This window comes from Colobus angolensis, unplaced genomic scaffold, assembly GCF_000951035.1.
Source record: "Colobus angolensis palliatus isolate OR3802 unplaced genomic scaffold, Cang.pa_1.0 Scaffold109, whole genome shotgun sequence".
Classification (NCBI taxonomy): Eukaryota; Metazoa; Chordata; class Mammalia; order Primates; family Cercopithecidae; genus Colobus; species Colobus angolensis.
Window position 1 is genome coordinate 7,327,868 of NW_012111919.1, and position 12,848 is coordinate 7,340,715.

General features: G+C 48.2%; 1 protein-coding gene across 1 annotated transcript in view; it reads left to right on the forward strand.

The window, feature by feature from the left end:
- The window catches only part of EFR3B (EFR3 homolog B (S. cerevisiae)), a 112,301-nt gene that overhangs the window by 73,133 nt on the left and 26,320 nt on the right, over positions 1–12,848 (forward strand). Inside the window, exons 5-6 of the mRNA XM_011951077.1 lie at positions 8,721–8,842; positions 12,298–12,447. Of these exons, the coding sequence (XP_011806467.1) occupies positions 8,721–8,842; positions 12,298–12,447 (272 nt within the window). The remainder of the gene's footprint in view (positions 1–8,720; positions 8,843–12,297; positions 12,448–12,848) is intronic.

Here is a 12,848-nt window from a genome sequence, read left to right on the forward strand (position 1 = left end):
CTCGGGAGGCTGAGGCAGGAGAATGGTGTAAACCCGGGAGGCGGAGCTTGCAGTGAGCTGAGATCCGGCCACTGCACTCCAGCCCGGGCAACAGAGTGAGACTCCGTCTCAAAAAAAAAAAAAAAGAAAAAAAGAAATAGTGACCAGTCACACAGGTAAACGGGCCCTGTGGAAACTCATGGAGTATTGATGACAGGCCAAAAATGCACTGGGGGAGAAAATGAGGAGGCAGTGTGTAACTGTGACAGGTGAGGAAGGTAGAGTTCTGGTCAAACCAAGCCTACAAGGCAGGTGCTTGGGTTACCCCTACTTGATAGGGAACTGAGGCACAGGGAGCTTCAAGTAAGCTGGGATGAGTAAGCTTGTCCCAGATCACCCTACTAATAGTTAGGATTCAAATATATGGTCTGGCTCCAAACCCCTTCTTGTAGTCATAACACTACACTGCCTGTTTAAGAGGGAAAAGGCCTTACTCACTCTAAAACCTGAGAGTCCCAACCTCATCTCAGCCAGACACTGGCACATTCTGAGGTAGACTCCTGCAATAGGTGTGGTCCTTTGACCAGGGTCCCCAGGAAAAACCCCATCAGACTCTCTGAATCACTGTCACCAAAATTTCCAGCTTGGCCCCCTCATGTCAACACCTGGAAGATTCAGGAGCCACATAGGGTGGGCTTTCTAGGAGCTGCCCCTACAGGGACCCATGACCAGCGCTCCCTGACCAGGTGACCTAGCTGGGCTGCTGGGACTGTGCTTTCATACTTCCAGCCTCAGGGAAGGGAAGCGCCTCCCCACAAGCTATCACTAAGGGATCCTAAGGAGGCTCAAGATCCTGGTACCAAAAAGGTGCTTTTTTTCTCAGATAGCCCTGTTGCACACACCTTATCCATGGGAGATCAGGGACTGGCATTAAGTGCAGTCTCACTAGAATATCTAACAGAGCAAGAGTCCTGGCAGCCCGAGGGAATGGAATAGTCAACAGCCCGAGACTCAAGGCTACAGCCTCCTAGGCAGTCCTGGGCCCCGGAGGGCAAACTGTGCTCCAGAGATGGAGCCATGCTACCCTTGGTTCAAGCCCAAACCACCCCAGTTCTCCCCTTCAAAGGAAGTGGCTGTCCATCCATCCAGCCTTGACGGACCTCCATGACCAAGAACATACTTCCCTAGTTTTTCTCAAGGTTCTGCGAGAGCTTTCTTCCCCCCATCCTGCCTCAGAACATTTCTATAGCTGTGGGATGAGTTTACCCTGGGCCAAGTACATGTGACCTGTAGACCCCATGCCCTAGAATAGGGGGAGCGGGCACTTAAGGATGCAGATACCTGGCCGGGCGCAGTGGCTCACGCCTGTAACCCCAGCACTTTGGGAAGCCAAGGTGGGTGGATCACTTGAGCCCAGGAATATGAGACCAGCCTGGGCAACACTGAAACCCCATCTGTACAAAATAAAAAATTAGCCAGGCATTGTGGCACACACCTGTAGTTCCAGCTACTCGGGAGGCAGAGGTGGGAGAATTTCCTGAGCCCAGAAAGTCAAGCCTGCAGTGAGCCGTGATCACGCCTCTGCACTCCAGCCTGGGCAGCAGGAGTGAGATACTGTCTCAAAAAAAAATAAAATAAAATAAAATAAAATGCAGATACTTAAGCCCTGCCCCTAGAGAGTCTGTTCAGTAGGACAGCAGTAGGCTGGAGTGGCTCAGAAATCTGTATTTTAAACAAGCTCCCTAGGTAGTTCTGATACACATTAAAATGTAAAGAGCTAAGATCATGGGACCCAGTGCGAGAATTCCCAAGCCTGAGGCTCAGCTCCACCTGTCACAAGCGGGCTGAGCTGAAATAATTCACTTGCTCCCTTAAGCCTCAGTTTTTTCATCTCTCTAACGGGAGCAACACGTGTTCTGCTAAACTCACAAGACTGCCGAAAATCATATCAGGTAAAGGATGTTGTGATCAGCTGGAAAATGATGCATCAATAGATGGCTCCATCTTAATCCCTCTGCATGTGACCTTATATGGAAACAGGGTCTTAGCAGCTGTGATTAAATTAAGGACTAACTTAATTTGAGATTGGGAGATTATTGTGGATTTTCCAGGTGGGTCTAAATGCAATCACAAGCATTTTATTAGAGATAAGCAGAGGGAGATTTGACACACAGGGGATAAGACGATGTCAAGACTGAGGCAGAAACAACACGGTCACAGACAGCTAACACTGACATGTTAAGCAACCAGTGCCACAGAAATATTTACTGTTGTTATTACTTAGACTGTAGGTGTTAACTGGGCCTGGCCTGGCCATTCCTGATGAAAACTCCTACGTCTATGAATAGCCTCTTCTAGAACTCGGGCTTTGTGATGTCTTTTAGATATTTTGAAGGCTTCCAACAGAACAAGGCATGGGTTAAACGAAAGCAAATAAGCTTTACTACAACCATATCTGAAATTTGTTTTTCTGATCAAGTGGGATGGGAAAGAACAGTGGGTGGAGTCCCGGGCATGTTAAGAATGGCGTGTTGTTTTTTAAGTGGTGAGTGGAATGTATTTGTTCATTGCCCCAGCAAACACTGCTATTCAATGATTGTGTGGTGCTGAATCCTGTAGGGTCATAAAAAGTCTAAGCCTCTTAGAATAAGAACCTTACTAATAATATGCCTTGAGTTCACACAGTTCCTCTTACTCCAGGAGCTCAGGGAGCTTTTCTGAATCTTCTCTACTTTATTCATGTTCCTAGGAGGTGATAGATACATTTTAAAGAAAAGAAAACAGGCCAGTTGCGGTGGCTCACGCCTGTAATCCCAGCATTTTGGGAGGCCGAGGCAGGCAGATTGCTTGAGACCAAGAGTTCAAGACCAGCCTGGCCAACATGGCAAAACCCCGTCTCTACTAAAAATACAAAAAGTAGCCAGGAGTGGTGGCGGGTGCCTGTAATCCTAGCTTTTGGGAGGCTGAGGCACGGGTTGCTTGAACCTGGGAGGCAGAGGTTATAGCGAGCCAAGATGGTGCCACTGTACTCCCTCCTGGGCAACAGGGCAAGACTATTTCAAAAAAAAAGAAAAAAAAAAATTTTTTTTGAAGACTCAAAACTAATATGTCAGGGAAGAAGAGCACAGAAGAACACACATCCAGGGACTCATGGAGCCGCAGAAGGAGAGAACAAGGGAGTTTTCCAGTGAGGTTAGCAGCTATGGCTGACCCGCTTGGGACAGATTCAGGAGAAACTGCTGACCTGGTCTGGAACGAGGCCTTCTATGGTTTTAGGAAAGGGAGTCCCACTTACGTTTTCCACCTCGCACCACCTCGGGGGTAACTGCAGAACTTTCGTTTTTAAAAAAATTCATTTTAATGTCAATTCTGACCTTACAGCCAGGGATAACGATTGAAATATTTAACAGCATAGACAGCAGGGATAATGAGGACAGATGTGGGCCGTGAGCAGCTGTGTGGCCTGACTGGCCTGAGTCCTATGGTGCCACGGCTCCCTGAGAAAGAGGAGAGTCAGAGTTGAACGTGGAGGGGTCTTGGTGTCTCAGTTCCACCAGGATCAGGAATGGGTTCCGAGGGGCATGGGTGTGGGGAGGGGAGAGGAGGAGAGAAGGCGGGACTGCCCGTCAGCCCCTGCCTGCAGCTCCCAGGCGTGGCTTCCCGGTTGTAGGCCTCAGACTGGCCCACTGAGATTCCCAGGCCTATTCCAGGACAGAGTCAGCATGTCGGGGAGGGGTGGGGGGCAGAAACCAGCGTGGTCAGCAGTGCCCCATGACTCTGCTGTCTGGCAGTGTTTGAAAAGCCGAGTCCTCCCACCTCCAGCCCCACCCTACCTGTTCCCCACCCTCTTAATAAAACAATACTAAGGTACCTGTTGCCCACTTTCTTATCCACCTCTTGTTCTTCCCTAACAATATCATCCCCCCTCCCCAGCAGCAATGTTCTGTGTCATCTAGCCTGAGGCTGGAGGAAGCAGAAGGCAGCAATAAAAACTGGAGAAAGTTTGTACCCTTTGACCAACGTCTCCCTATTTCCACTACCCCTAGCCCCGGCAATCACCCTTCTACTCTGCTTCTGTGAACTTGACATTTTATTTTATTTTACATTTAATTTAAATTTATTTTTGAGATGGAGTCTTGCTCTGTCGCCCGGGCTAGAGTGCAGTGGTGTGATCTTGGCTTACTACAACCTCTGCCTCCCGGGTTCAAGCAATTCTCCTGCCTCAGCCTCCCAAGTAACTGGGATTACAGGCGCACACCACCATGCCTGGCAAACTTTGTGTATTTTTAGTAGAGATGGGGTTTCACCATGTTGGCCAGGCTGGTCTCAAACTCCTGACCTCAAGTGATCTGCCTGCCTCGGCCTCCCAAAGTGCTGGGATTACAGGCGTGAGTCACTGCGCCTGGCCAAGATTAACCATTTTAGATTCCACATATGAGTGAGATCAGGCAGTGTTTGTCTTTCTGTGTCTGATTTGTTTTACCGAGCATAATGTCTTCCAGGTTCATGCATTTTGTTGCAGCCGGCAGGATTCCCTTCTTTAAGGCTGAATGATATTCCACTGTGTGTGTGTGTACACAGATGACACAAATGGATACACAAATGGATTTTCTATACCCATTTATTTGTCAGACATTTAGGTTGTTTCCACATCTTACCTATCTTAAATGTTCTTACCACAGAAAGGAAGGAGGGAAGAGGAAAGAAAATGGCAGTTATATGAGGTGATATGTTAACTGGCTTAATCATGTTGACTATTTCACAGTGTATGTCAGAAACATCAAGTTGGAGGCCTAGGAGGGAGGATTACTTGATTCCAGGAGTTTGAGACCAGCCTGGGCAACATAATGAGACCCTGTCTCTAAAAAAAAAAAAAAAAAAAAAAGCCAGGTGTGGTGGCTCACGCCTGTAATCCCAGCACTTTGGGAGGCCAAGGCAGGACTATCACTTGAGGTCAGGAGTTCAAGACCAGCCTGGCCAACATGGTGAAACCCCCTCTCTACGAAAAATACAAAAATTAGCTGGGCATGGTGGCACGTGCCTGTAATCCCAGCTACTTAGGAGGCTGAGGCAGGAGAATCGTTTGAAACCGAGAGGAGGAAGTTGCAGTGAGCCGAGATCATGCCATTGCATGCCAGCCTGGGCAACAGAGTAAGACTTCATCTCAAAAAAAAAAAAAAAGCCCTGGCCGGGCACAGTGGCTCACACCTGTAATCCTAGCACTTTGGGAGGCTGAGGTGGGCGGATCACGAAGTCAAGAGATCAAGACCATCCTGGCCAACATGGTGAAACCCCCTCTCTACGAAAAATACAAAAATTAGCTGGGCGTGGTGGCGCACTCCTGTAGACCCAGCTACCTGGGAGGCTGAGGCAAGAGAATCGCTTGAACCCGGGAGGTGAAGTCTGGTATTGGCTCATGCCTGTAATCCCAGCACTTTGGGAGGCCAAGGCAGGACTATCACTTGAGGTCAGGAGTTCAAGACCAGCCTGGCCAACATGGCAAAACCCCGCCTCTACTAAAAATACAAAATTAGCCAGGCATTGTGGCTGTAGTCCCAGCTATTAGGGAGGCTGAGTGGGGAGAACCACTTGAACCCAGGAGGCAGAGGTTGCAGTGAGCCAAGATCACACCACTGCACTCCAGCCTGGATGACAGAGCGAGACCCTGTCTCAAAAAAAAAAAAAAAAAAAAAAAATTGATTCTAAAATGTTCATAGCCATTAGCCCACAAACTCCCAAACCAGCGAACATAAAGTTTGGCCGTTCATTCTCCTGAGGTACATTTGAGTCTACACCGTCACTACATCCTGGGGACAAAGTCTGTGTTTGTTTCTTTCTCTTTGTTATTGGCTTCTTTTTTCACTGTTTTTTTGTTCTAAAATGCAGGCACTCTTACACACATAGGGAGTCTTAATCTGCCTCATCATATTCGAAGTAGACACAGTATAGATTTTTGAAACTTTAAAAGAACCTTAGTGACAACCGGGCTGCTTATTTTGCACATGGGAAAACCAAAACATAAAAAGAAGTTAAATGTCTCATTCAAAGTCCACACCTCCAGTTAAGAGCTAGATCTGCATTTGGAACCTGCTAGAGCTGTGTGTCTCCTTTGAGTGGACAGACATCCTGACTGGACAAGACTTTGCCTGTGTCGGTGGCTAAGGGCAGTGATGCACCCAACCTTAACTTCAGCCAAACCTGGTTCATGGCTTCAGCACCTCAAGTCTGTGTTCCAGCCTTGGAGGCTTATGAAGGCCAGGCAGCCGAAGGCCGACTTCAGCCTTCTTTCTGGAACTCTCCTGAACTTGCACGTAATTGATGATCTTGTGATCGCATGGATTACCATTGGATCCACCATTGTGCCTCTTCTGCATCACCGCATCAGTCATGCCAGCAATGTCACTTGGATTTATTGCTGATATCAGAATATTCTCTCCCAAATATATGAATCCATTTTATATGTAGCTTGGAAGGAAAGATCTCCTTATTTGCTTATATGTTGGGATTCTCTCAGTCAACAGAAAATAGCTGTTGTGTTTATTATTGTAAGAATAAAACACTACAATAATTAATGATGTTTGTGGTAGCTGCTAATTTTATTAGTTATTAACAACTTTTAAGTCATTAAATACAGATACAAATTGACAATACTAAATATTGTGAGAGTCCACTAACTAGATACTTTTGGGAAGAATACCATATCCTTTTTGACGCAACACATGTTTATAAAAATTAAATAATAATACAGGGCAGAATAATGGAGAATATATTGTATAGTGAATCTAACCTTTTTAGTTGTTTGGGGGTACTAGATTAATAACAGTAAACAAAACAACCTATAAAGGCTGGGCGCTATGGCTGATGCCTATAATCCCAGCACTTTGGGAGGCTGAGGTGGGTGGATCACCTGAGGTCAGGAGTTCAAGACCAGCCTGACCAACATAGTGAAACCCCCCTCTCTACAAAAAAAAAATTAGCTGGGCATGATGGCAAGTGCCTGTAATCCCAGCTAATTAGGAGGCTGAGGCAGGAGACTCATTTGAAACCGAGAGGAGGAAGTTGCAGTGAGCCGAGATCATGCCATTGCATGCCAGCCTGGGCAACAGAGTAAGACTTCATCTCAAAAAAAAAAAAAAAGCCCTGGCCGGGCACAGTGGCTCACACCTGTAATCCTAGCACTTTGGGAGGCTGAGGTGGGCGGATCACGAAGTCAAGAGATCAAGACCATCCTGGCCAACATGGTGAAACCCCCTCTCTACGAAAAATACAAAAATTAGCTGGGCGTGGTGGCGCACTCCTGTAGACCCAGCTACCTGGGAGGCTGAGGCACAAGAATTGCTTGAATCCGGGAGGTGGAAGTTGCAGTGAGCCGAGATCATGCCATTGCATGCCAGCCTGGGCAACAGAGTAAGACTTCATCTCAAAAAAAAAAAAAAAAGCCCTGGCCGGGCACAGTGGCTCACACCTGTAATCCCAGCACTTTGGGAGGCCGAGGCAGGCAGATCACTTGAGGTCAGGAGTTCGAGACCAGCCTGGCCAACATGGTGAAACCCCCTCTCTACGAAAAATACAAAAATTAGCTGGGCGTGGTGGCGCACTCCTGTAGACCCAGCTACCTGGGAGGCTGAGGCAAGAGAATCGCTTGAACCCGGGAGGTAGAGGTTGTAGTGAGCTGAGATAGCACCATGGCATTCCAGTCTGGCGACAGAGCAAGACTCCATCTCAAAAACAGCAACAACAACAACAAAAACCCCATAAGAATTATATTAAATATTTAGTAATTTTACTTCATTTAGTTCATGATTGTTGCTTCTCTGCAGGACTCAGTTGAAATTAAGTCCCTATTTAGAATTGCAAATGTGCAGCATCCTGGTGCAGAAGGAATCTAGCTGCCCAGGATGCCTATCAAGACCTACTGAACTGAAATGGCAAACTTAAAAAACGGACTCCAATTTTTGTTGTTATTGTTGTTTTTGTTTGTTTTTGTCTGAGATGGAGTCTCGCTCTATTGCCCAGGCTGGAGTGCAGTGGTGCGATCTCAGCTCACAACAACTTCCACCTCCCAGGTTCAAGTGATTCTCCTGCCTCAGCCTCCCAAAGTAGCTGGGACTACAGGCGCCCGCCACCATGCCTGGGTAATTTTGTATTTTTAGTAGAGACAGGGTCTCACCATGTTGGCCGGCTGCTCTTGAACTCCTGACCTCAAATGATCCACCCACCTCGGCCTCCCAAAGTGCTGGGATGACAGGCATGAGCCACTGCACCTGACCAAACTCCAATTTCTAACAATAAAGTGTAATTACATTTTTAAGTCAAATTTCAGATTTGTTCTTGTGTCCTCGAAGTCACTGAGGGTGGTGCTGCTGCTTCATCGCTGGCTTTCACTCAGGTTCCGTGTTATTCCTAACAGCCTCCCTACCCCAGTGTGTTTGCGCAGTTCTGGATGGAGGGGTGAGGGCAGGTGCTTCCGTGAACCCCTTGATGTTCCCTTCTCTTCCATCCTCTGCTCCCACAGCAGGGTAGGCCTGAGAAGGGCCATGGTTTCCAGTCTTGTTGTGCAACAGGAGAGCTGAGCAGGATTGGGAACTCATTTCCCCAGTGTGCTCTGCGAGGCCGGCCGAGCTGGCTCCGGGATGCGTGGTTCCCATGGCTTGACCATGGCAGGGGGTCTGGGGATGCCCAGCAGTGAGAAGCACAGTGGGTCACCTCGCTCGTGTATTTCTCTCCTTCCTCCCTGATAGTTTGTGAAGTTTGCCAACATCGAGGAGGACACCCCATCGTACCACCGGAGCTATGACTTCTTTGTGTCCCGATTCAGCGAAATGTGCCACTCAAGCCACGATGACTTAGAAATCAAGACTAAGTGAGTAGGGGAAGGCAAGGGTGGGTGGTTCAGCTCACAGCAGAAGCAAAGGTGGGTCCTGTAGATAACGTCCAACCTGCTATTGCATGTCTGCTTTTGTTAGTGTCTGTGTCTGCTCTGATGTTGCTGGGCAGGTAGGCAGCACCCAGCTCCCTACATATGGTTTCTCTTTTTTTTTTGAGACCGAGTTTCACTCTGTTGCCCAGGCTGGAGTGCAGTGGCGCAGTCTTGGCTAATTGCAACCTCTGCCTCCCAGGTTCAAGTGATTCAGAGACTTCATGGGGCCCTTGGTCATGGGTAGATCTCCACTGTGCCCATTACGAGGAGTAGTAAGGGCCAGCTGTGGTGGCTCATGCCTGTATTCCCAGCACTTTGGGAGACTGAGGCAGGTGGATTACTTGAGGTCAGGAGTTCAAGACCAGCCTGGCCAACATGGCGAAACCCCCGTCTCTATTAAAAATACAAAAAATTAGCCAGTCATGGTGGCACGCAACTGTCATCCCAGCTACTCGGGTGGCTGAGGCACAAGAATTGCTTGAATCCGGGAGGTGGAAGTTGCAGTGAGCTGAGACTGCACCACTGCACTCCAGCCTGGGCAACAGAGTGAGACTCTGTCTCGAAAAATAAGTAAATAAATAAATAGGAAGAGTAAGAAGTTCCTCCTCCCCCAGGCCTGATCTTTCTGAACTTCTTTTGAAAGGCATGGTCAGCTCTGGGTGTCACAGAATGGATCATGTGCATTTGTGGAAGGGATTCTGGGGAGACTGAAGGAGTGCAAAGTAGTTAGGAAAAGAAGAAAAATTAATTCACATGTACACATAAGGGAGCCCTGGGTAGAAATTTTTCTGCCAACCAGGCCTTGTTTCCTGCCAGCCAGGCCCCCTTGGGTGGGACAAACGAGTCCAGCACGCTGGGGATGTGTTGCACTTGTCCTTTGGGGAGTGCCTTTTTAAACTGGAACCAAGAAAAGTCAGCAGGACAGTATTCCCGGTTGTTCATTCCCAAGTCCAGACAGCGGCCAGCTCAGGGTCTTGAACGTGGTCAGGGTCAGGTCAGCGTGGCCAGGTACTTCCAGGGAATCCTTGCCCATTGCCAGTGGCCCTAAAGGCTTCTGGGCCAGGGTATCCTGGTGCTCGTAGGCTCCTACCACCTCCAGTCACAGTTCCTTGGTAAGGCCCAGGGTGGCACCCTGGCAACCCCAGTTAAAACTGAAGTTAAAAATGCAACTGGCAACTCAACCTTGAGAAAAACTGCTCATCTCCAATAATCACAAAAGGATGTGAATTGAAATAGCTACAAAATGTGAGGATTTTTTGGACTCATAAAATTAGAACAGATGTTTAAAATAAGATCCTCAATACCGCCGCAGGCACTGTGAGAGTGGCATTCTCCTGCGGCTTGCGCATGGGCCGGGGGTGGGGGCAGTTATTTTGGCAAATTGGGAGCCTTTTGTTTCTTTTTTTGAGACAGAGTCTCACTCTTTCATCCAGGCTGGAGCGCAGTGGCATGATCTCACATAATCTCAGCTCACTGCAACCTTCGCCTCCCAGGCTCAATCTGTCCTTTCACCCCATCCTCCTAAGTATCTGTGACTACAGGTGCACACCACAGCACCTGGCTAATTTCTTTTTTTTTTTCTCTTTTTTTTTTTTTTTTTTTTGAGACAGGATCTTACTCTGTCGCCTAGGCAGGAGTGCAGTGGCACGATCTCAGCTCACTGCAACCTCTGCTTCCTGGGTTCAAGTGATTTTCTCATCTCAACCTCTTGAGTAAATGGGATTACAGGGGCCTGCCACCATGCCCTGCCAATTTTGTATTTTTAGTATAGATGGGGTTTTACCATGTTGACCAGGCTGGTCTCGAACTCCCGACCTCAGGTGATCCACCCATCTCAGCTTCCCAAAGTGCTGGGATTACAGGCATGAACCACCGCGTCCGGCCTAATGTTTTAATTTTTTGTAGAGATGAGGTTTTGCCATGTTGCCCAGGCTGGTCTCGAACTCCTGAGCTCAAGCTATATACACTGGCCTCGGCCTCCCAAAGTGCTGGGGTTACAGGTGTGAGCCACTGTGTCTGGCTGCCTTTTATTTCTTACCTTTTGACTCAGTGATTCCACTCATGGCAATGACTTGAAATGTAGTAAAATATTTTATACAATGATGCCCATCACAGCATTATTATAAAAGTGAAACGTTTGGCCAGGCACGGTGACTCACGCCTGTAATCCTAGCATTTTGGGAGGCTGAGGTGGGTGGATCACGAGATAAGGAGTTCGAGACCAACCTGATCAACATGGTGAAACCCCGTGTCTACTAGAAATACAAAAATTAGCCGGGCGTGGTGGCACATGCCTGTAATCCCAGCTACTCAGGAGGCCGAAGCAGAAGAATCACTTGAACCTGGGAGGCAGAGGTTGCAGTGAGCCGAGATCGCACCACTGCACTCCAGCCTGAGACAGAGCCAGACTCTATCTCAAAAACAAAAAAAAAGCAAAACGTTTGGAAACAACTTAATTGACTACTAGTCACTAGTTGAGAAAGGCCTTATGACAGTGTATCAGGCAACCATTCGACATGTTTATGAAGAGTTAATGACACAGGAAAATGCATAGAATGTATGTGAAAAAAGCCATTACAGATCAAATATGCAATAGGGTCTTAATTCTGTTATCTATTATGCACAGAAGAAAGGAATCACATCAAAATGCCAATAACAGTTATCTCTGATAACAAAGGTAACAGTGGTAGTGGTGGTGGAAGTGGTAAATCTTCTCTTCTCTCTAATTTTCTATGATTAGCATGTATTATTTTATAACCAGAAAAAAGGCTTTATAAAAAAGAAAGAAAGAAACTTCAGGCTGAAATAAACGGCTAGTAAAGAGGGCTCCCTCCCACAGGGCTGTGCTGACCCTGGGTTAGCGCAGCAGGGATTGGGGGTGTACAAAAGGGGCTCCTGCTGTGCTGTTACTCAGTTTCCCCTCTGGGTAAGCTTAGCCCCAAGCTGAAACCCCTTTGTGCACAGAGAGCCTGCAGCTCTGTGCCTCTCCCTCTGGATCTGCCTCCCACTGCCCCCGCAAATTGCTCACAGTCTTGGATTCTGCTTCATCAGTTCTTGGTAGCATTTTGAGCTTTCACATCTTGGGCCCAAGCTGGAACAACCCCAGCTAAGTACTAAAGACGGGGAGCTGGAGCACCCAGCACCCTAGGGCTGGAGCCCAGACGGTACCAAGGCAAGGACAGCCTGGGAGTCTCCAAGATGAATCAAAAGACATGGCTTCCTAGGCTCACGTCTGCCAGCACCAGGAGGTCCCATGAGAGTAGCAGGTGGTCTCCATTCTGCCTTCTGATGGACGAATGTATCCCTGACCCCCAAGCTGCGCTCCTCTCTTAACCACCGAAGCCGGACTTCTCAGGACTGGAGGACTTCCGAGTCCCACTTCACCCTTTTCCTTACAGAATTCGAATGTCAGGCATCAAAGGCCTACAAGGGGTGGTGAGGAAGACGGTGAATGATGAACTGCAGGCCAATATCTGGGACCCACAGCACATGGACAAGATCGTCCCATCGCTGCTTTTCAATCTGCAGCATGTAGAGGAGGCAGAGAGGTAAGCAGGCCAGGGTGGGGCAGGACAGTGGATATGATCAGCCCTCCAAGGGCTGCTTGGGAACCACATGGTTTGGATTGGTCAGTAAAACTCAGCTACAAGGCCAGGGACATGGCTTTGTGGCTTGTTCTGCAGTGAGTCCAAAGCTGACTCCCTAGGAGCCATGGGTCTGGCTTTGTGCCAGCCCGCAGCGTCCCTTAACATCTGCGTTACCAAAGGAGGACAGTGTTGGTGCTGGGCTCCCTGGGGGTAAGTCTGTTGGTAATCACACATAGAACCAAGAGTCTAGTTACCTTTGTCTCCCTGGAAACAGGGCCAAGGAGGCTTTAAGGTGCCTTTCGTGGGCCAGGTGCGGTGGCTCATGCCTGTAATCCCAGCACTTTGGGAAGCTGAGGCAGGCA